Source organism: Pleuronectes platessa, chromosome 5 (genome assembly GCF_947347685.1).
Source record: "Pleuronectes platessa chromosome 5, fPlePla1.1, whole genome shotgun sequence".
Lineage (NCBI taxonomy): Eukaryota > Metazoa > Chordata > Actinopteri > Pleuronectiformes > Pleuronectidae > Pleuronectes > Pleuronectes platessa.
The window spans coordinates 10,571,622-10,595,663 of record NC_070630.1 but is presented as its reverse complement, the minus strand read 5'-3'; the positions used below and the strand labels follow the sequence as shown (position 1 = coordinate 10,595,663).

The following is a 24,042-nucleotide window of genomic DNA, read 5'->3' as shown; positions in this document are numbered from 1 at the left end:
TTTGTCTTTTCAATTCTCACATTTATTTGAACTTTTCTTGTTTACTCATAAATGTAACATCACATAGTGAACTGTTATTGATGAATCTTACACAAGTAAAAGTACAAAAGTATGAAAGTTCACATTACTCAACTGCTTATATACACACACACAGCCCTGCGATATTAACCTGTCCAGACCAGGGTGTTCCCCACCTCTCAACCAGTGTCAGCTAACATCTGCACATAGACTGTATGGGACCCTTAACCCTGGGATAAAAAAGATTCTCCGGCGGCCAAACCCTAACCCTAACCCAAGGGTAAAAATTGAATAATACAAAACTGACGAAGACATGGGCCGTTGAAGTAAATAGGTCCCCTATGTGCCAATAGCACACATTATGAACACGTGTAGAGAGAGCGGGGTAATGTGAGACATTTTTTACATTTGCTCCCCTCTAGGCGAGCTAAACTGATATATCAGTAAAATGTACACATTTCCCATTAATTCAGGATGTTTCCTAGCAATGGAAATGATCAGAATGTCTTCAGGACAAAGGGCGGTGAAAATATGATTGTTTTTTAAAAAGTGGTCTTGGGTCTCACTTTACCCCGGCTACGGGGTTAGTGGTCCACTTACTTTTTCCCCTTTAAAACTACCATAACAACACATGTTGTCATAGTTAAAATCCTGACAGCTAGATTGATAACCACACATTCCAAAACTAATATCGGACTAGTAACAGAATCATGGAGATTGGTCAATTAGGCACATTTATGATTATTATGATTCATGTGATCTCTTGCACACCCTAGCTTACCTTCACATTGTTTCACTGTCCAATTGGCAGGGACAGGGATATTGTTTTTCTCGTTTTTTTCTCCTCCTCCATCTCATCTGTGAATATTCTTTCTGCCTCAGCTACTGCACCCCACGCTACTGATTTTACTTTATGAATCTTTTGAGGCTTGTCTTGTCAATATTTCTATCCCTTCCAGCTTTTCTTAAGGACTTCTTTCCTTGCATGACCTCAGCGGCTACACTCCCAATCCCTGAAGATATAAGACGTTCATAAGAAGAAGTGTCTCAAACCACATTGAGACCAGGATAAAAGTAGAAGCGTTTTGTAAGTGTGCATCTGTCCTTGGTCGCCATCTGCCTTTTGTTTGAAGGGCAGAACTCTTCAAAGCGTTGCATGACCTGTGGAAACAGACAGGGTATAAGATTTTATAAAAACAAGACCATCTTTACTGCTTTATTACTGATGTCATTTGCCATTTAAACACATTATACAAGAATATTTTACACTCAGAACGGATTAAGAAAAGTTTACACCTACTTTCCTGAAGAGTTCCTCGATGTCATCCTCATATGCGGCCTTGTTGAATACGTCGACAGTAAACTGGATTAAAAAAGACCCGAGAACCGAATGTCTATATGCGACGGTGCCTGCAGTGCAAAACACGCAAAAACAGAAGATACATTTATCGTCTTTCATCTTCAGTCTGTCGTGAGAATTAGAATGAGATTATTTTAGATTTAAACAGACCAGGCGTGCAGGAGAGAAGAGATATGAAGTCTTTTTCTCTGTGTTCGATTCTTTGCCAACTATCGTCCTCGATGTCTTCAGGAGAAAACCCGTGCAGTCTGGTTTTATCAGGCACAGCCGCATAGTCGCTCACCAGCACAGAGCCTTTCTCACCTGAAACATGTGGCCCACTTTGAATACAGATTGATACAGAAAAAAAGACCTTCATGAAATTCAGTTGAGTTACTTTCATCACCTCATCCCTTCATTCATTCCTCATCCTTACCTTCTCCCTTCATCCCTACCCTCATGCCTTCGTTGTCCTTTCCTCATCCCTACATGCATCCCTTCATCCTAACCTCCTCCCCTAATCCCTACCCTCATGCCTTCATGCTCCTTCCCTCATCCCTACCCTGATTCCTTCATCCCCTCATCCCTACATGCATCCCTTGAATCCTTTCATCCGTACCTCCTCCCTTCATCCCTACCCTCAGTACGTCATGCTCCTTTTCTCATCCCTACATTCAACTGGTCGTACCTTTTGCATGTCTCATTCTAGGTACTGGCTGGGTGTCCTTTAATAAACTCTGGTGGAATGATGCCTGAGAACAAGAGTGTCCCTCCTCTCAGACAAGCCTATGAGACGCAGCTTCACCTCAACTCCTTCACTCAACGTTAGGGACGGGAATCGGCAGGAACCTCCCGATACTATACTATCACGATACTTAGGTGGCGATAAGATATGTATTGCGATTCTGTAAGTATTGCGATTCGATATTACGATTTCTTTCAATTTCTTTTGGTTATTTACTTTTTTTAAATACTGGACCATGGAAAACAGTTGAATCATACCTTCAAATACAACACAGTCAAATTCACTTTTTTTTTTAGTTCAAATATTAACATTAATTTAATGACTGCCGGGCAGCCAATAGAGAACATAAATAAAAATGTGCCCTATTATTGTGTAGTCCCTGTCAACTGCACACAAACTGACAGATTAAGAGATGTATACCACTTAGGCTACTTTTAAACAATAAATAAAAGGTAAATTAAATAGAATGAATAAAAGTTTACTTAAAATATAAACTTTGAAATAAACAAAAATTAGGCTATGCTTCACTGTTGTTTGCATGTAGGCTATGCAAAGCTAGTGCTTGGGTATGTTTAGATTCTTGTGCAAAAACAAGAGCTGGTCAACATGCTCTTGGGTGAGGTTACTCCTCCCCCCCCCATATACCCCCCCCCCCCCCCATATAAAACCAATAAATATGTTTAAAAATAAATAATAATAATCGATTTGGGAGGCAGCATGAATCGCGATTCGTAACTGAATAGATTTTTTCCCCCCATCTCTACTCAACGTGCATTCATTTCTCCTCCACTTCCAACATATCAATTTCCATTCAAACCTTTAAATCACTTATGGTTTGGGCATAGCCCTTACTAGAGAAAGATTGGTGTATCTGTAAAGACCGGATGAGAATTACCTCCTCTGCAGGCCTGGATGATGAGGATTTTAGTTTTGTTCAGCAGAGCCGGACATTTCTGTGGACCCAAGTGTTTATAGATGTTGTTGATGGGGAACTCATCTGGTTCCTTGTCATCAGATTTTGAGGTTTCCACACCTAGGATAGTTCCCAGTTCCCCGTGAGACATGATAACCACCATCACACTGTCTGTCTCTCGGAGTTTTGGATGTTTAGAGAACTTGATTACAGCCTCATCGATGGCCTGTGAGAAGAAATTAGAAAGAGCTAGGTTTAATTTACTCATCGTAAACAAGGAACATGATATGTATTCCCCTTTTCACCGTGACGCACCTTTGCAGTGAGGTTTGTGTATTTCACCACCTCGTATCCCAGATCTGTGAGAAGTTTCTCCGCGTTCTCCTCGTCTTTCTCAGCTCCATGTCTGTCTAATTCCTCAAGCGTGAACTTTATATTGGTGATAAGCAGCGCCACACGATTCCTATAGTTATCTTTGGTCACAGGGTAAATCTGAAAAGAAGAGTTTAAAGGATAATATATTCTTATATGTAAATTAAACAAAAATGTATGTCTACAATGAAAACTTTCACATGATACATTTTAGAAAACAATTTTGAGGTAAACTGATATGCAAACTAACTCAATAAAATGTCCCATTCTTTCCACTAGATAATGAAATAGCAAAAGGGTAATTCTATCAATTAAGCCACATTTATATGACTTTAATGAGAGACTGACATCTTTCTTGTTCTGTTTATTCCTCCAGAAATCCTCAGTAGTGGGGATGAGTGTGGTCGACCGGCCCTCCTCCTTAATGCTCCGAGGCTCTGCAGCTACAAACCACAGAAATACAAGATTACGTAATAAAATTAAGTATTTGAGTCTGAAAATACAATATTGGTTTGGAAAAAGTAGAATAAAGTTCTCACCAGGTGGAGCAGGCGGTAGCGGGCCGAGGCCCAGCTCAGAGTAAAGAAAGGGATCACAGTTTTGAAGGTGAGCGATCATCATCGTGCTGGCTTTATCGCCTTTTTTCTTCACCGTGTCGATGAGGCAGCGCGCCTTGTTCTCTCTGCTGCTGTTCCTCTCCAGTATGGTGTCTTTTTGCCAGTTGTTCACAATGCGATCCTCCAGAATGTTGTCTAGGAGCCGATCAAGAGTTCCTATGGACACCTGTTCCACGAACTTCTTTCTCACGTTGGCGAGCTTGTCTAGAGAACGGAATATAAATCATGGTAAAAGTTAAGGAAATTGCTAAACTTATACACATGGATCCTGACCAACTCACAGAGAAGCAACCTATGGGCAATTGTTTGAGCTTCTTTGGATTCTCTACTTGTAATTTAGATGTCTTTGGAATATGGGGGGAATCAAGAGAACCAGTAGAAAACGCAGTAACACGCAGGGAGAACATTGAGTAGAAGAATTACCGAATTATTTTCAAAATATTATCTCTTTTCCAACCCTTAGAAAGGACAACAGTTGAGTTTTAAGACATTACATCTTCATTACATCTAACAGCTCTTTAACCCTCCATTCTGGACACTTACAGTATTTAATTCCTAATCCTATCGCAAAAAACTGGCTCAAATGTTCACAAGTTCAATCAGAAAATGATGTAGAATCAATCTGTGTATTTAGTGATGCTTTGTACTCCCGGTACTAAGGACAACAGCTCAAACTAAAGCAGTCGAATATAACGGTCTATAAATGCTATAAATATAAATCCTACAGTCATGAAGTTGGTTAAAAAGAGGGTTGATTCGACTGTACAGTTATTTCAGAGGATGTGTTATGTGCTGCAGTCGAACTCAGCTTGTGGTCATTTGAATAGATCGGGGACAACAACAAAAAACAACAGGAACACCTGTACAACAAATCTGAAATTTTTGTAATACTTATTTAACGTTACTAAAACTGGCGGAAACGTCGTCGTGATTGACAGCAGAGACTGACTAACGATTGGTCAGGTGCATGTATTAGCGGGACCACACTACAGTGCCTTGAGTACTTTGACCTTCCTTTATGGTTTCAACCCAAACCCGAACAAACACTTCACAAGCTTTGAATATAATATAGACTGAGACATATTTTACAGTCGAGTTTGATCTCATCGAAGAGGCTTGTCGACATTTACATAATAGAGGCTGCATACTTTCACTTTCTCTTTAACGCGGACAAAGAAAGACACGCGTTGGTCCCATAGGTTGGTCCTATAGGAATCTGCAGAGAAGCCTGATCGGAACTTTTAGGACACATTCAAGCTGTGACAGATGAATTCATGTCTCTGAAACTCATCCTCCTCTTCGCCCTTATAACAAACAAACAAACACACACCACCTCTGCGTTTCCTGGCTGATCGCCTCCATATTGTACATACAGTAGATTTTGCAATGTGCCACGGTGGCGCGTAAAGTTGCATTCAGTTGATAAACTCTTACCGGCCATTGCACAGAGGTCTTGTCACAAAGTTATTCTTGCTGCAGTCTGCAAACCAGACGAGAGAGTCTCCGGTCCATTCACCACAGCTCGCGTATCTTCGTTCTGGGACGGGGGACGGGGGACAGGGGGGGGGGGGGGGGGGGGACATCTGGACACATGAGCTCCTTGGAAGAACCTTAAAGTGATAGTTCGCACACTCCTCACCAAGATGCCGATGGAGGGATGGGTGAAGTGAGTGAGTCCACAAAACTTATAATTTAGAAATGTAGAGCGATCCACACACAAATACATACAAGTCCACACACAAATACATAATAGTCCATACACAAATGCAGAAATATCTATGTGAATGTTTGATTTATTTGTGAACTTTTTTTTTAACATGTATACACGTTGATATATATGTGTGTGCGTGCGTGCGTGCGTGAATCCTTCCCTGTGCATTTGTAAATATTGAGACTGATCTGACACTTCCTTCCTCACTGCGGCAACATGAGACACTGCCCAGGAGGCGACACTGGGTGGCGCCAAACCACTCAGCACTCATTTCTGTCACACAAACATACAACCACCACAGAAAAAGAAACGGTGACAAAATGGCTGGAGGACGGAGCTAGTTGCTGGGCTAATGTAAACATCCACCGACAGGAGCCAGGAGCCGGAGCGACGACAACGCTGCTCGTTACCGCTGCGAATGTAGAAGTGTAAGTCGACACTAAATCCTCGGCCCGCAGCACCTCCATTAAACCGGAGTGAATCCAGTCAGCGAGGAGCTAGCTTAGCGCTGTCATTCGCTGAGGTAAACAGAGTCAGCTAACTGAAGAGGAGCTTGTTGACTTTGCGTCTAGAGTCGCAGCCACAACAATTCAACTGTTTATTTTACCATAACTGACAAAGGGTTCGTGCTACCGAGGAGATGGCCATGTTTATAATGTATGTTCGGTCTCAAAAATGAACGTTAGTCCTCTCTGTCAGTGGAGAACTTCAGAGGCAGCTACTTGCTACCAGCTAGCCAGTGCTAAACCGCAGACCATAGGTAGGGAGACATTCCTGTTGCTGTGACTGGATTGAATGTTTTATCCCCAGGAATGAGCTCCAGCCAGAGCCTGTGCTGGGCTGTAGTTTCCGGGTCAGATGTGTTTATTGTGGGATAAAGTACTTGTCTTGTTCTGGACGTATGCAGGTGACAGTTCCTGCCTCTGCGCTGCAGTTTGTACTCACTGCTGTGGTTTGTGGTGTGGCTACAGACACTGCAGCAACTCGATAGTCTGGACGGATTACAACTAAACTTGGAAGGAGGGAGGATTAACGTTACTAAAAGCACTAAAATGCAATCTCTGTTTGGATATTATAGTTTACCTGTAACCATACTGCTGCTGATCACCATAAGCTGAGCTGATCATCTGCTCCTAGGAGAGTAGTAATAGTCTGTAGTTTGGGACACTTTAGTGCAAGTCCTTATTGACAGGCCCTAGATACAATATGACTAAAACCGTCAGCAACAATCAAGCACTCTACTCACAGAGTTCAAAAACAAGTATGAATATAAAAATTTAATAATAAAAAATTTGATGATAGTCTATATTGCATTACATTTGTATAGTATAAGCTTTGCCTTTATATAGCACAGTATTTCTATGTAATGTGATTTATATGCTGCCACCCAAAATTATCACAAGTTCCTCCTGGCCACCCAAATGAAAATGTTCTGGCTCCGCCACTGCTTACAAGACGGGCTGCCCACAGAGCTGAGACTTTCCCGCTGGCAACAGTACGTTCATTTATCTGCTGCCTTTAGCACTTGGACTTCCTGTACTATGTGAGCGGGCCCGTAGCCCTCAAGGACTAGAGGAGAGAACCTACCTCTCAGTCGGTTAATTTCTCTGTCCTGTCCGGTTGCTTTAATGGACCCCCGTGTGCTTTCCTTTGGGGGCATAGCGTTTTCCTCTTCATGAAGAAAACTATATGTTGGTGCTTGGTGCGTTTCCACAGACAACTCAACAACAGATGATGCTGTCAAAAGACGATTTTGATTAACGAAAAACTTAATATATAATGGATTACAGGGGCTTTCCTATACTATGCTTTTTGGTTGGCAGCAAACCACGAGCATGTCAGCAAGAGCGTGTTATTATTCTAAGTCCTCATCTCCAGTGGCGGAGATTGGTTTCTATTGCTCCAGAGCTGAGGTAATGAACATCGAATCACTCTAGGCTGGAGTCTGTGGCAGACTGCCGGTGTCTGCTGTAACAGCTGTTCCTATACTGTTTGAAACCAGAGGAGGTCCTTTCAGCACTTCTCTACCCTGAGATGAGATGAGGTGTGTGTGCACTAAGGTCGTCAGTAATGTTGCCGTGGTGTGGATGTGCTGGAGCTTTCCTTCGGGGGCGTAGCGGTGTCCTCTGTTTTTGAAGAGGAACTATGTGGTGGTGCTTGGGGTGTTTCCGCAGAAAACTCAAAAACAGATGATGTCATCAAACGACGCTGTTTTATTCAACCTTATGAAATGAATTACAGGGGTTTTCCTATGTATGAAAATAAATAAAAAGAAAAACTGTTGAGCGCGGAAAATAAAAGCCGTTTACATCAAAAGTCAAAGGGTGTCATGCGTCTCCTGATCTATCCTGCACGCTTACTTGCTACGCTCTGTTTTGATGGTGTTAAAGCGGGTAACCATCAATTATGGCTAATTGCCTTAGTTAGCAACAACCCATGATCGATTGCAGGAGTGTGTTATTCTTCTAAGTCCTCGTCTCTAGTGCCGGAGTTGGCTTCTCAAGCTCGAGAGCTGAGGTAATAAATGTCAAATTATGCATCCGTTGGAGTCTGTGGCAGACTGATGGAGTCATCTGAGGCAGCCATATTTATACCGTGCTGCGCTGACACCGGAACAGCCTTGTGTTAAAACCACACCTCATCCGCTGAGAGTTGCCCTCAGAGGAATTTTAGGGTAACTCTAATTAAGGAACTGGTTGGAACCGACTTCCAGATAGAGGTATGACCTATGTACAGATTTCTTTTGAACTCTGGATGATAATATAAAGTAATTTGTAACAAATTAGTTGCATTTCTTCTGAGTTTTTGAAAATAATGACCTCATATTTTTGTTCTATAATTTCAACGGCCCCTTATTAAATATAGACTTATTTTTCCGGTTAAGTGCATAAAATTTATAAAAAATTTAAGGAAATATCCTTCATTTAAGCATACTGTATCAGTGCTTAATATTTCAGCCACAGAAATTTAATATTTTATTTTAAATTTAATACAGGTCTTGGTATTATTGGTCGCACCACATGATGAGTGGTCGCTCCAAATGATATGAAAGCGATTATGATAAAATTATAAATGAAATTGGAAAAAATATATATATATAATCCTAGTCTTCCAACACCCTCTCTTGCAACTAGTGACATTCTTTTTATCAAAATGAAAATAATTGCATTATCCTCAACACATTATAGTTCTTAATTCTTAAAAGTGAAGTACAAGTACCTCATTACAGGACTAACTCAATGCTTTGGTTTTGATAGCTATCTTGTCTTCTGACCCCTCCAGCCATCCTCCTATTTACCGCAAAGATGACGAGCCAGCGGCGCAGGATCCACCTGGACCAATCAGACCTGCTCTGCAAGAAGGGATGTGGTTTTTACGGCAACAACGCTTGGCAGGGCCTGTGCTCAACATGCTGGCGAGAGGAAAACCAGCAAGAAAAGCAAAAGCAGATAAAAGAAGACTGGGCACTTGCTGAGAAGTCAGTCTAACTCTCTGGTGTCACTTGTACAATTGCTCCAAAATGCCAAATATAGTGTCTTTTGTTTTCTCTCCTCCTCATTTTGTTGATTTGCTCAAGTGTCACATCTGTATTGTATTTTCCCTCCCAGGCTTCAGAGAGAGGAAGAGAAGGCATATGCGAGCAAACAACCAAAGGCAGAGTCACAGCCTGCCATCACACCCTTCAGCAAGTTTGAAGAAAGAAAAACAAAGGAAAAGTCCAGCAAAGTTAACACAGTCACAAAGTTTTTTATTCCTTCCACCAAAACATCAGCAAAAAAGGGTATGTATATTAGCACACACGCAGCTGTTTATTGAGAGACTATTAGACACAAACACGTAGCCCAATGAAAAACTGCAAATGTTTGACGCATCGAATGAATCTAACATCTTCCCCTAGATGCTGCTCCTTTTGAATCCCAGTCCAGCCCCAGTCCAAGCACCTCCTCAAGCCGACGCTCCTCTCTGGACAGTGACCTCTCAATGCGAGAGCTCATTGATTTTCTCAAGCCCATGAAGTCTGGCAGGGAGATCTTCAAACAGTGCCGGGCCTTCACTGAGAGCATGGTCTATAAGCGGGTGAGGATTACTGGATTACTAATTATTCTGCTGTGTTTGTCGGAACCATTGAGTTCCTATTTGTGAATAATTGTGTAAGTCCAGATACGCTGTGATGAAATTACCTTTGGCAGAAGTTTGAGGTTAAAAGTCAGAAAGCACTGATGTTATAGAGTTTTTGGTTCACCTCACTTTCCATCAGTGTTTATCTGTTAAACTGTTTCAATACCACCTGATTTATCACTTAACACAGTTTGGCTCTTTTAATATATAACGGCAGAGTTCTGCTCGTTAGAAATCAACTATTTTACAACAGTCTGCCCATGTTCTGTCAACATGTTTTTAAGGCTAGGGCTGAAATGTTTATTTCCATTCTTTTTCTTTTTTACAGAACATGGGTGCTGATGAGCTGTCAGAGTGTGTACAAGACTTCTACCAGAACCTCTCTGATCGCCTCCAGACTCAGTTCAAAGGTAAAACGGCTTATGGCTGATTCTTTTTGCTAAACACTCAAGAATAATCAGCTTGAAACAGTGAATGTCACCAACACATAATGTCTTGGAACTGTTTAATTAAGTTATTTTCTTCTGCTCATAGGCTCATCAGACCAGGTACAGAGTGTTATGGATGAAGTAGAGAAGTACGTGATGACTCGTCTCTACAAGGAAGTGTTCTGTCCTGAAACCACAGATGATGAGAAAAAAGATCTGGCCATTCAGAAGAGAATCAGGTCAGCGAATAAAAGTTGTATTAACGCTTGAATTTTTCTGTAGTATTACTTGTTTCATTTTTCTGTATTTCTTATGAGCACATTTTTTTTTTTAAATATAATGACTGAGCTGAGAGTTCCTTTATTTGAATATGATCTGTGTTTTTCGGGTCTCAGAGACTTGCACTGGGTCACCATTGAGATGCTGTGCTCTCCGGTGGATGAGGAGATCCCTGTGGTTTCTGACAATGTAGTCAAAGCCATCACAGGTAAGTGTTTTTTTTTTCTTTTTTTCGAGAAGCCCATGTGCAGACATCAATGTCTTGACAATTTTCCTTTTGTAGATTTGATCGAAATTGACTCGAAGCGCGTGCCCAACGACAAACTGCGCTGCATGACCAGCTGCAGCAAGCACATCTTCAACGCCATCAAAGCCAGTACGAACGAGGCTGCGTCTGCGGACGACTTCCTCCCGACCCTCATCTACATCGTGCTAAAAGCAAACCCTCCACGACTGCAGTCCAACATCCAGTACATCAACCGCTTCTGCAACCCCAGGAAGCTCATGTCCGGAGAGGATGGTTACTACTACACTAATCTGGTGAGGGGGTGCTTGCTTGTGTTTGTGTCTTTTTGGTGTGTGTGTCCGAGTCGCCATATTCCTAAATTTTCAAAGAAGATCCGGTGCTGTATTGTTTGGTGTTATATAAGCAGGGAATTTGAACATCTTCTGGAATCAACACTAAATTGAATCAACGCTCTACAAAAACAGTTAACACGACAATTGCTTATTTATTACGGGACTGTTATATTAGACAGCAATGCTTTCAGTTGTCTTGAAGACACTTGAAGTCTGTTGGGCTTTATCTGACATTGTTTTCTTTTTAAAGAGAGATTACAGGAAATTAGGGTTGTTGTGAAGCTCTGTCTTCTTATTAGTCAACAATTTTCATATGTTTTTGTTTTAATTCGTTAAGATTACCAACAAAATGAAGCCACAGACTGATTTATTTTCAATGACCCATCTCATCCCCTCTCCCCAGTGCTGTGCGGTGGCCTTCATTGAGAAGCTGGACGGTCAGTCTCTGAACCTGAGCTCTGAGCAGTTTGATCTCTACATGTCGGGCCAGGCGTCCCCCCACTGGCCAAATACCAACGGAGCTTCCTCCACCTCGCCCTCACCAGGCAGCGCAGCTCTCAGTCAGGTCCATAAACGACTAGACCTGCTAACAGGGCTCGGGGAAAGGCAGGAGCGCGTCATGGAGAAGGCTCGCCAACTGAAGAGCGACCTGATCGACTGGACAGATGATGTGGAGCAGAAGGTCCAGTGCGCTCTGGAGAACTTCCCACCAGAGACAGAAACGCTCTCCGCAGCCCCAGCGAGCGGCTCTGCAGCACAGTCAGCAATCGACTCTGATAACATTGAGAACGAGCTCCTGCCTCCGCCACTGCAGCCGCAGGTGGTTGACGTGTAGATCTCTGCTCTAAAAAAAAAATGAAATCAAGAGGCTTTACTCCACCCCCCACCCCCCACTCCACACCACTCCACCCCACTCCTCACTATTCAATGTTTGTGTGCACATCGCCCTTTTCCACTCCAGCCACCTCCATTCCATCCATCCATTTTCCTCTTTCATAGGAGATCTGCACGGAGCATATGCACCCCCCCCCCCCCCCCACACACACACATTTGTGTAAATGGGATAAATGGTTGGATGTGAGTTTGAAACTGTTCTCTGTGATTATACACAACTTCCCAAATAAGGGTTTGTATGTCATTTATGTTGTGATGTTTCCTTGTGTAAAACTGATTCTTCATTGCCCTTACACTCTACACCTACTATTATAACAGTGAAATTGTGTTTTTGGTAAAGGAAATGGAGAAATCAGAATGATTCATAGCATAAATCCCCCTCACTAAAATAACCCCTTCAGCTCACGCTCATGCTTTATGATTCACCGTTTCCCTGAACTGTTGGGAAATCAGTTTTGAGAAAAAGCATGGATATTTTTCCATAATGATGACAAATCTAAAATTCCTTCTGCTGTGTGTGTGTGTGTGGTTGTGCGCCTGCGTGCGTGCGTGCAGATATTGTCTTGTTTTCATGCCAGACCTCTCACTCCAGACATAAGCTGGATGTACAGTGATTTTTATTTTTCTATAGACTGGCAGGTATCAACTCTTCTGAATGCAATAGGAGACACAAATCCTGTAATATTTACAGTAGTGTTATTGTTAAAGAAACTAGTTTGAACACATGTTACATGAATCCCAATGGTTGAGTAGTAAAAAGCTCCATCTGTTATTAATCCTCTCAAGCGTCTCCCATTAACAATACTTCAAGTAATCAGCTTTTAGATGAGAAATCCAAATCGGAAAATACTTTTTATACATCCCTGGGGAAATTGGGTTAAATTTTAGTGTCTGGTTAACAAGGAGAAGTGCGGTTTCCCCCCCAAGCCCAAAACGTACAAATCAGCCCAAACTGTTCTTGATAGTGCAGAAATATCAACCAGTTCAGTTTATTTTGAAGCACTTAAGAAAGACATGAAAGGAAGTAATTGCTATATTGATTTGAAAGGATAATTGTTGAAAACAGTGTTATACGCTGTTTCCAAATGTGACCGTCCTGAGAAGATGTTTGGAAATTATGAAAGGCACATATTTGTCTTTTTTTTGACTAGGTTTTTCTTTTATTGCTACATCTGAATCTTTTTAGTTCTTCTACAACAGAATGTTCAGTGTGGAGTCATTTTCCATTTTTAATTAGAACAACTAAAGAGTTTAATGCAAACAACTTGAATATTGCACTGTAAGCAGAAGCCATTTATGAGTCAGAAACATCTTTGTAACCTTATAGGTTTATAATTGTAACATGGGAGGAAGTAACTAAATACTGTCTTTTATTTAAACATAACTTATTGGGGCAGTATTAGTCTTATTTGAATCTATGGCTGTGTGATGATAAATAAAAATGTTAAATGCAAGTGGGCTCATGTGCAGTTCTTTCACAAGACTGTCATGATTTTGCAAGTGAAGAACTTTTCAGTTCCAATTTCTGGAATTATCCTTTTTGTCTAATGTGTGTTTATGGTTTTACGTTTTGTAAAAAGGCAAAAGACTAATTTTGTTTGTGATATATTCAGAAATTTCAGATTTGTAGACTCCAGAATAAAAGCCTAAATCCAATGAGACTAATAAATCCCAAAGGGGAAATTCAAATGAAGGCAAGAATTAAATCACATGTCAGATCTTGACGAACAAAGTATTCAGGTGGAAAATATTTACTGATGTACGTTGTATAATCTATCGAGAACAAAATGATGTGACGATGGAAACCAAAATCCTCGACCCACTGACGGCTGGCTTCGATATTACACAGAAATTATAGTAAATATATTGAAATCACAGGTTGATCCAACTTGTTTGAATTTCATCACAGCAGCTCATAATGGGACTCCGTAGTGTTAATGGACTACAAAATGTCCAAAACCTGGATCAGGGCATCAGTGAGTTCCTGGCAAGTCTGTGGTGGTACTGTGTGGCATTGGATGCACCGCTACATAACCATAGGTGTCACAGACTGTCACATTAAAACTATTGTATCATAAATGTTTGAGGTAGATAAGATGGAGGTCCTTTGTTAAATAATGCTGATCTGTTTTTATTTCCCTGTTCCTTGTTATTAAGAAATGTGCTCACAGTTTACAGTGAAAAGAAAAAGGAGATGTCCTGTGTGAAAAGAAGAAAAACAAACTTTCACTTCCCTCCACATTATAAATATAAGTAGTCCCCCCCCCCCCAGGTCTTGGGTTAGTGCACTCAGAATGGACGCGGTCATTTCCTTCCTCTGTGAGTTTTCTTCACTTTCACAAACTCCACAATCAGTCGGATAATATTGTTCTCTGCTAATTTGATCGTTGATTATTTCTCTATTTCAGTTATTTTGACTCTCGCGCCTGTGGGTATGTACCAAATATTCTTATGATACATGCCTCATAAAAACATGCTCCCATTTGTAAGCATATTATACTAGAATCAGTTTATCCGCTGCTTCTGCTGGAGTCACGACATAAATATGATTTAAAGTAATTCTGTTAAGTAAAAAAATGAATAATCAAAACAGATTATATAGATTATTCTGAGTGTTTTCATCTCCGTACAGCTCCTCTTGAGAGCTCATTCAGAGCTGTCGTGGAGAGGGTGTTGGGGGACACAAGGATCTTCACTGGGGAGGAGGTCCGGCTGAGGTGCAGCGTTCCTGACCCCCACGGGTCCAGATGGGATCACCAGTGGTTTAAAGGATCTGAGAAGCTCGTACAGACTGGCGAGCCCCTGGTTCTGTGGAAGGTGCGTGTTAAAGATAGTGGGAAATATTATTGCCGGGGAGTGAGGGACACAGCGGTGGGAAACATATACACCCTCCAGAGTCTGCCTGTGGAGATCAATGTGGATGGTAAGATCTTATTTACCCATTTTATTTAAAATCTCGCACCCTCTGCATTTGTTTTTTTGAAAATGAGATCATCATGCTCGTTCTGCTGTTGCAACACTATTCAACATAGCGTGGTAACTTTCTCCTGTGTGATCTGCCTTCAGGAGGGTGGGCCATTCTGCAAGTCCCATCCCAACCAGGCCTCGTTGGAAAAACCCTAACGCTAACGTGCCGCGTCCGAGGCAATGCCCCAATTCATGAGAGGATTCTGTACAGGGACAAGGTTGAAATCATGAAACAAAGTGGCCCACATTTTCACCTGAACAACCTGACCCTGGGAGACCAAGGGATGTATTCTTGTCGGGCCTCCTGGAACCAAGACAGACGCACACGCTCTGTCCTTTCAGTTGATGCTTCAGTGCAGGTCTTAGGTGAGTTTACATACAGGTTGAGTTGCAAATCCTCAGTTTGCTTGTTGTTGCAGATCACAAGTGGAAAGTCACTTTAAGAAATGTTCTTATTCACTTTCCGGCCAAGACTTAGATGAGAAGATCAACATCTCCCTTATATTTAGCTGTAAACTAAATTATATGACTGTTCTTTGATGAAATACATGAATGTTGGTTCTCCCTGATCCAAGGAATATAATTCTCATTATTTTAATGTTTTTGCTTGTTGTTTATTTTCTCTCATGTTGCTCTGTCGCAGAGGTTCTGACGCAGCCCATTTTGGAGATTGTTGAACATCATTTTCAGATGCTCAGACTCATCTGCCACCTCCAATACAACGCCCACCCTCCTGCCCCTCCAATAATTTACTATTTCTACAAGAATGATCAGCGACTGGGAACCGCAACCTCTGAGAACAGGGATCTGGTCAAACAGAGTCCAGGCCGCTACAGCTGTAAGGCCAAGGTGCCTCAGTTGGGCATCTCCAGGTGGAGTGAGCCCACAAGCTTTGGACAAGTGGCAGGTACTTTAATATAAACGCAGCATGCTATGTCTCATTGTGTTCAATATCTAATCTTCGTTATGATTTGGAAAACTTCAGCGGTCAACTTGTCTCCAACCCAATAGGGCGACCGGCGATGCCTTCGTTTCTTCAACCCAGAAATCCAAAGCCTTTTGCTCCCCCGGTCGCATCCCCAGACCCCCTGCCTCTGACAGATGAGCCAGCAGCAACCCAGGCATCTCTTTACCAGTCCACTTCAGCTCCAGGCTCTCTGCCCTCTCCAGCCCAGTCTGTCAAGCAAACTGTTCCACCAACCAGGATCCAGCCTGTCACGTCATCACACATTGACATGGCTGAAGCATCTGGGGACATGCTAGAGGAGTCTGAACACATGCCTCCAGCCAATGTTACACATTCACAAGTTTTGCATAAGTGAATGATCCTAAATCAGAGTAATACGGTGAGACTCAGGTAACTCCTGGGACATTAAGTCCTGGAACATTGCAGTCCTTTGCCAAATAAGAAAATCCTCATGTTCATACTTGTGTTGATACAAAAAGGGCTTGGAGCAAATAAATCATTCCCTAAATGGTGTATATGTGTTACTGGATTTTATTTGCACTGAAACACTCTCTTTATACAGCCTCATTGTACAACAATACTGCTTACATAGTACATGTATTGGTAAAATAACATGACAGTGGATATCATATATAGTTCTCAAATGCAAGAGTTAAGTCCCTTTTCGCTTGATTTGAAATAGTAAGGCCGCTCATGGTGATATTTTCCCTATACTCAGCACATACATAATATATTTCTATGTCTTAATACGCAGTTAGATACCTGATTAGAAAGAAAAGAGTGTGAGAAATCCATAGTAAAGACAAAGACTGAGACTTCATGTGACAGAAGTTTGTTAGTGATAGGACAATGCACAGTGCAGGTATGCCAACATCGTGTCCTTTGCCCATCCTGTCTATGATCCTTCGCCGCACACGCTTTGAGGAAATATCACAATTCTGACCGTGATCCAATGACTTGACTGAGCTCTTTTGAGCTGTGTAGTGTAAAGCACCCAGGAGCAGTTCTTCAAAGTATAAAACATGTCACTTCCTGTAGCCAGCAGGTGGTGCTCTGATTTTAAGTCATGATTTCTGTGTAGATGTCATAAGTCCGGGACTCTTGTCTTACATGCCTAGTTTGGACTCGATTGGACCAAATATGTCAGAGATACAGAACCTTTGGTTTTGATGGAGTGTAATTAAACTTTGACGCCACGCCACTTATCTCAATTTGAAGTTGATCTGGTGAAAACCCTGGGACAAGTTCATCAAAGTAGAAATGTGAAAAATGTGAAAAATGTGAAAATTGCCACTAAATGCAAACTGGCGGGCTTCCTGTTATGTTTTTCATAATGCCCCTTGAGACTTTATTATTTGTCTGGTCATGATACACCTGGGCTACAATTTTTGTGTAGGTCATTTTAATCAAAAACATTGTTTTCTCATATATATATATCCATGTGGGTCAAACAAGAGGTTACTGATACACTGATAATGCAATATTTGCAATGATCTTGATAATACCAGTTCTCTAGTTTACAGTACAGCTTCTGAGGAGTTCATACGTAGTGAGTGTGAAAGTGTAGCACCACCAGCATTTGGTCCTTCTTCATATATGATCATGTTGGAACATTGTAGTGGAAGATATTGTCAGCATCACTTAGTATCAGGGGGTGTCTGGGTAAAGTAGAAACCCAGAGAAGATGCTGTCGTCCTCACTGCTTGCATACACCCCATTCCAGTCTCTGAATGTCTCCATCCACACCTGATCGCCCAACGCCAGCCGCAGCACCACCAGAGTGGAAGCCTGGTCAATGTCCTGGCCGTACAGAGAGTCCCTTGTCCTTACCCGCCGGGTCCCGTTCACTACGAGGGTGGCTCGCAGTGGCTGATTGCGTACAGTGATTTGGAAGGAGAAGACATAAGCCCCAGGTATGACACATGTGAAGGTGCTGGATGAGACATTAAAGTGATTCTCTTCATTGTAGAAGATTTTGTCAAAGCGGATCGGGAAGCCTGAGGGTGGGAAGGACTTTTTTGGAGAGATGCCGACACTGAAGGCTGAGCGTTTCTGAGGAACTCCCGATCCTTTACCTCCTTTCAATCCACGGAAGCCTCGGTCACCTCTCATCCCAGGGTAACCTCTGTCCCCCTTTGGGCCAGGCATCCCTCTTATGCCCTGTGGTGCTTGAGGCCCTCTCATCCCTGGTTCTCCTGGAGGTCCAGGAGGTCCCTGATCCCCTCGGACACCTACAGGACCTGATGATCCGTGTTTGCCATTAATTCCTGGAATGCCCATCACTCCTGGGATGCCGGATTGCCCAGGATCACCTCGCTCTCCTTTTTGTCCTCTCTCTACAAAAGTGCCACACTCCCCCCTATCTCCCTTTTCTCCCTTAGGACCTAGCTCGACAGCCATTCCTGGAGGTCCCTCTTTTCCCGGTTCTCCCTTATCGCCAGCACTCCCATTCTGGCCAGGTTCCCCTTTCCCTCCACTATTACCTTTGACACCTTGCAGCCCTATTTCCCCTTTCTCACCATTTGAGCCAATATCCCCTGCAAGATAAGGGAAACTGTCAGAGCTCTGGTAACATTACACAATAATAAAACTCGCTTGAACACAAGTGTACCTTTCTGTGCTGGTTTTCCTGGGATACCTGGTGGGCCAGCAGTTCCACTGTTTCCTCTGTCACCTTTATCCCCTAAGAAATTGACATAAAAAGTGTTTAATTAACAAAATGACACAAACACAATATGACAATATTATAATCTGAAGCTACAGGTGAAGAATAACTAAATATTGACTGGCCCAATGACAAAACTGCAATTGTGAGCTTTTTTTTTTTTCTTCTTCCAGTTTTAAAAACTCTAGGCTGAAAATTAATGTTTCACTTCCTTCTGTGAATGTAGGTTTCGAGTCTGTTTCCAACCACACCCAGTATCAATGTTGGATGTGGTCAGAAGTCTTACAAATTTCACTTCAGTTCTTGCCACTTCTTTTTATTTAACCATATTATATTTACCCCTGCTTCCTTTAAATCCTGCAGGACCATTCACACCCGGTGGTCCTTGTAAACCAGCTGCTCCTGCAGGGCCTCGTTCACCAGGTGGTCCTACATGAGGAATCAAAAGAGAAGTTTAACATTTTGGAAGCAAAATTAAATTTTCTATCTTGCATTTATCTGGGAGTGTTATACCTGCCAAGCCTCTGTCTCCCTTTGGCCCCCTGGGGCCTCGCTCCGGAGGACAGCACTCGCAGAAGTTGAAGTAACACTCATTGTAATCCAGAGTGTAGTTCTCAGGGCCACCATCAGAGGGCCCAGGGCTCTCACTGTGGTACGGAGAAAGCAAGGGGAGGGGCGCCACAGGATTTGCACTGGCCACCGTCTTGAGTGTCTTGGGTATGCTGGTGGTCACAGGGCCATGCAATGTGATCTGAGGGACAGGCTTCTTGGTGTACTGATACTTTGGCTTCTGAGTGGTCTTAGCCTCAGCGCAGGATGCCAAAGTGAGTGCAACCACAACGACAGCCACAAGGGTCCACTGACACGAGATAGTCCTCATGGTCGACTGGGATCTGAGGACAGAGGAGTTTATACAACACACTTTTTCTCTTATGTTCTGCACCACATCCATTTTTCCATCAACGTTTCAACGAAAAACAAGACCTTACAAAAAAAAATGATCAGTTCAGAGTTGCTAATCAAATCACAAAATAGGGAGGGATTTAGATCTCGTTAGTTTGATCTTAAATTTCCATGTCCACTGTTAAGTACTTATGTTAGTTTGCACTTAAATATATTCTCCCAGTGATCCAATGACCAAGTCTGCAGGTTTTTCGACTCAATATCACACGATTAAAGTTCAGTAAACCAACAATTAGATAAAAACCAAAGGTTAGGTGGGTTGTTCATTGTGCTAATATCCAACGTCCTGAGAACAAATATGCAGCGGACTTGAGAAGACTCACCCAATTATGCATAAGTAGTTTGATCATTTATCCTTTCTAGCGGCGTCTTGGAGGCAGCACCAGGAGCTCCAGGTCTCTCTGATATCTCTGCCAGGCTTGGGCGAAATAACGTCCCCACCAATGAGGGTGTTTTCTGGAGGAAAAAGGGGGAGGTCTGAAATCCAACGACAGCGAGCTGGTGCTGACCCGAGGAGAACCACTGTGCTGTGGCCCATCCTCTGTAGCCCTGTTGTGTAGAAAGGTGCTTTTGTGACACGGGATACAGTGGCCGCCAGGAGCACTCCATCGCTGCGAGCTAGGTGAGGAGCAAAGGCCGCGGGGCAATGGGTCATTTGATATGTGAGGCATTCCTCCAACATTCAACCTTCTACCCAGGCTCTTACAGTGGGACAAAGCCAAGTAAAGAGGGTTCTGTGATAGAGGCCAGTGCACCACAATGGACTTTTTTAAAGTTTTGGTTTGTGCAGCTTTCTGAAGGCGGGAAGGTGCAAACCATTTTAATCTTAGAGCTTTTATTGCAACGTCCCACGCAGAGTTTTGCAAATTGCCGTTGATGAAAATATCTGCAACAGTTAATTTAAAATGACTTGGTATGAGATCCTCCAACTGGCACGTAGCACAGGGGGGCTTAGTATTTACAGTCGACTGGTACTTGGTGAACATCCAGAAGAAAGGTTTAGTCTAAAGAGCACCAAACCTGAGCTGTGTGTTGGGAACCAGCTTATCTCCCTTTAATCAGTGCCGTTGCAATACTCACCTCCTCACAGTGACTGACTATCACGCACATGAGGCCCAGATATCTCTGGCAGCTAACATACGCTAACTGTGATTCACACCGTGTAGCTGCACAATGACTCGTTCTTGCAGTGTAACAGGATAGCATTGAGTTTTAGCGGAAAAGGAGATTTTCTGCTAGTTGTCTGCAGGAAACCCTCAACGTGCAAGTGCAAGTGCATGTTTGAGCAGTGGACATGCCTGAGTTGTCAAAGACTTCACGTCCTCAGAGAGATCCATGACCAGGTGTGAGGGAGGAGGAGGAAGGGGAAATGAATTTGGGAAACAGAGATGGGGGATGGTGGCATAGCTGCTAAATAAGAGAAGACTGTGTTTTTAAATTTGAATCTGCTCACATATACTTTATTTTATCTCTTCACCTCCGTTTAGGCACTCTTCTCATCCCTCCTTCCCAGCGGCTCAGGTGAAGAGTCCTTGACTTTCTCCTCCGAAAAAATAGATGGAGTGTAAGATAGGCAGCGGACTCCTGAGAGGGTTGGGGGGGTTGGTCCCTTTGGGTTTCTCCTTGCCCGACCTCGACCCTGTCATCTATCGGCTCTATTCAGACCACACACACTACAGTGGCGGTCAGCTTACAGTGCCCAGCTGGTCACAGCAGACCCAGGCGCCTCTACCCTGTCCATTCATTTAACACTGGCACCGGCCGTGTTTTGGGCCTCGATCAACACACACACACACACACACACACACACACACACACACACACACACACACACACACACACAAACACACACATCTTTGTACTTCTATCTTAGTGAGGACAATCATTGGCATAAGTCATTCCCTAGCCCTTTACCCTAACCTTAACCATCACAAGTAATTGGCGAACCCTAACCCTTACCCTAACCTAATTCTAACTCTAACCCCAACTCTTACCCTAACCCTAAAACCAAGTCTTAATCCCCAAACAGTCCAAAATGTCCTCACTTTCTGAAAATGTCCTCACTCCATAGTTTGTAGGCTCAAATGGTCCTCACAAAGACATCTTTACAAGAGTACACACACACACCCACACAAGAGCGAGGGATAAGGAAGAGTTAACTTACGCGGCAGGTGCAGCGGCCAGCCGAGCAGAGAGAGGATGTGTTGAGTGGATGGAGGGGTATTGCCTTTCATTAACCCCATTCATGTAAAGGAGATGTCGAAGGTAAACGTGTATAGAGTGAGTTACATGGGCGAGTGTGGAACAAAAAGAAAGAGACGTGTTTAGAAACCAACACAGCAAACCACCTTTTTCAATATGATTATTCCCCTGCCAGCACAAATAAAGCCATTGCCACTGTTTTCCTGTTTTTTACTATGGGATCGTATTATAGAAAATCAAGGTCCTGAAGATCAAGCTGATAATGACTTTGGCAAGAGATCTGTTGGCAGTGAAGACGTCTCATGTAGTCGGAGCACAAAACACTCCTGCCACACACCGAGGTTTGTTTTCTGATACACTGACAATGCAAACATGACGGCCTTTTCCTCAAGAGGAAATTCAATGGTAGTTACAGGTAGTTCAAATGTGATCAGTGTTTCATATCATTAAATTGATTTAAGAAATACATTCGAAATTTGGAAAAACTGGATTATTTATCTACAGATCGATTTGTTGGCTTTGCATAAAGACTGAAAACCTGGGGTCTTTCCAAAGGCAGCACAAATCTGTATCAAATACAAGAAGCCAATTTGCTCCCTCATTTGCTGTTGCAGGTCATAAGGAGGCGGCAGTATTAAAATGAGAACTTTTCATAACCAGTTAAAAACTACATTAAAAACTAATTTGTAGAACATTTAAATTCACGGAAGAAAAACATCTTGGAGACTTAATGGTTAGATAATATAGACGATTGAGACAGGAACTCAAATATTTCATAAATTAACCGAGAACCATTCATTTTATATACTGCTTGCATGGAGCTGGACGCGATCCCAGCTGACATTTGGCGAGATGGGGGTTGAACCCTGGACAAGTCACCAGTGTATCAAATGGCCAACATATAGAGAAAAACTCAAATTTACCCTTATGGTCGATTTAGAGTCTCCAGTTAACCTAAACCCAGGCCAACAGTTTTAAGACTGTGGGATGAAGATGGAGTAGCAATTGTCAAGACTCTGTTAACATTGAAATTGTTCTCACCTTCTGGTCTCTTTCATGCATTAAACTCTTCTGCAAAAGACCTCAGATGCTTCCCATGATCTACTTTCATCAGCTTCCTTGAAAACTTCCTTCACAATACCCCCTAATCTTTGATTTAGCTTTGCTACCTTAAAGGTCCCATACCCAGAGCACCCACCACCCCATAATTGAACAAGCACCCACAATAGAGCAGTTGATATTACAGCACAATCTTCACCTTCACAGAGTTTACCCTAAACTGATTATTAGCACCATGCCCTATGCAGCGAGCAGGAGCAGCACACTGAGCAGGACCCATGACCCTGTGAAGAACAGACAGGTTCGATATCAAGTGAAAGGTAAAAAAAGGGAAAGTTCTCTCTCCTTCCTTTGTGTGTTTCACATGGAAATTCTTGTTGCGCTGTGAAACATTCCTTCAGACCTGGGTGCACACATTGATGAAAATACCCTTCTATTCTGTGAGTATACAGCACCACCCGGTAAAATACACCACATGAGTGAACCTGATAGTCTCAACAGAATCTGAATTACTAACACTGTAGTAGCTTCTTTGCTGAGTTCAGTGACTTGAACAAAGAATGAGATGAAAGCTCCACACAGCTGAAGTAAGAAAACTTGCCGACTACTTGACCACTTGGTGGCAGACTTGTATTTTTGGTTTAACCACAGGGACAGTTACAGAGCTTGAATTGCCCAACGTCATTATCTGAACACGAACGAAAATGTATGTTCGACAAAAAGATTTATATGTAATCTTTACAAATGTTAAATATCCAGGTAGTTGTGATCTCATGATCATATTTAACAGCAACGTCATATTTGACAGCAACGTCTTTGTCCAGCAAGAAAATGTTTTCGCATGTGAAGTGAAAGTCCATCGATCATTTCAGGGTTTGGCTCTGGCTGTGGTTTCACACCTTACTGGGCTCAGGTTTTTATCAGGCCAACCACTCCTAGTATCATATTGACTGATTCAGAGCTCAGATATAAAGTGGAGCTATTCAAGGGGAGTGTCATGAGGCGAATTCCTATTTCATCTTCTAACAAAGAATGCCAATTATTGCACAATCATTCCAAAAGGCAACAGCTATATTAGGCGCCTGTTATCAGGTGAGAGAGGAAGCTGATGCAGTCAAGGCCGGCTCCTGGTAGGGGACTGCGGTCAAGCCAGCCGACAATCGCATCTCTCTGGTCAAATCAGCCGACATAGAAATTCTACTGCA

General features: G+C 42.6%; 4 protein-coding genes across 5 annotated transcripts; 2 read left to right on the top strand and 2 right to left on the bottom strand.

Annotated features, from left to right (window-relative positions):
• On the bottom strand, positions 1-5,571 carry caspa (caspase a). The gene is made up of 8 exons (XM_053421940.1): positions 5,439-5,571; positions 3,927-4,208; positions 3,736-3,830; positions 3,331-3,507; positions 2,998-3,241; positions 1,529-1,681; positions 1,319-1,428; positions 1-1,179 (listed from the first exon to the last, which is right to left on the bottom strand). The coding sequence occupies exons 1-8, from the start codon at positions 5,443-5,445 to the stop codon at positions 1,066-1,068; spliced, it is 1,182 nt and encodes a 393-aa protein (XP_053277915.1). The 5' UTR covers positions 5,446-5,571; the 3' UTR covers positions 1-1,065.
• Positions 5,572-5,852: 281 nt separating this feature from the next.
• LOC128439597 (rab5 GDP/GTP exchange factor) lies at positions 5,853-12,019 on the top strand. Its single transcript, XM_053421939.1, has 9 exons — positions 5,853-6,143; positions 8,998-9,193; positions 9,324-9,496; positions 9,614-9,792; positions 10,163-10,244; positions 10,369-10,501; positions 10,658-10,749; positions 10,825-11,081; positions 11,524-12,019. Exons 2-9 carry the CDS (start codon positions 9,021-9,023, stop codon positions 11,953-11,955), a joined length of 1,521 nt encoding a protein of 506 aa, XP_053277914.1. The 5' UTR covers positions 5,853-6,143; positions 8,998-9,020; the 3' UTR covers positions 11,956-12,019.
• Positions 12,020-14,236: 2,217 nt separating this feature from the next.
• LOC128440004 (low affinity immunoglobulin gamma Fc region receptor III-A) lies at positions 14,237-16,461 on the top strand. 2 transcript variants are annotated; one of them, XM_053422567.1, is made up of 6 exons: positions 14,237-14,333; positions 14,423-14,446; positions 14,647-14,937; positions 15,081-15,347; positions 15,625-15,888; positions 15,993-16,461. In XM_053422567.1, the coding sequence occupies exons 1-6, from the start codon at positions 14,309-14,311 to the stop codon at positions 16,301-16,303; spliced, it is 1,182 nt and encodes a 393-aa protein (XP_053278542.1). In that variant the 5' UTR covers positions 14,237-14,308; the 3' UTR covers positions 16,304-16,461. The 2 variants fall into 2 exon arrangements, with proteins under 2 accessions (XP_053278542.1, XP_053278543.1); XM_053422568.1 differs by having other exon boundaries at positions 15,967-16,104.
• A 1,134-nt stretch (positions 16,462-17,595) lies between these two features.
• On the bottom strand, positions 17,596-19,493 carry otol1b (otolin 1b). The gene is made up of 4 exons (XM_053422084.1): positions 19,127-19,493; positions 18,953-19,042; positions 18,560-18,631; positions 17,596-18,485 (listed from the first exon to the last, which is right to left on the bottom strand). Exons 1-4 carry the CDS (start codon positions 19,491-19,493, stop codon positions 17,596-17,598), a joined length of 1,419 nt encoding a protein of 472 aa, XP_053278059.1.
• Positions 19,494-24,042: the final 4,549 nt, after the last annotated feature.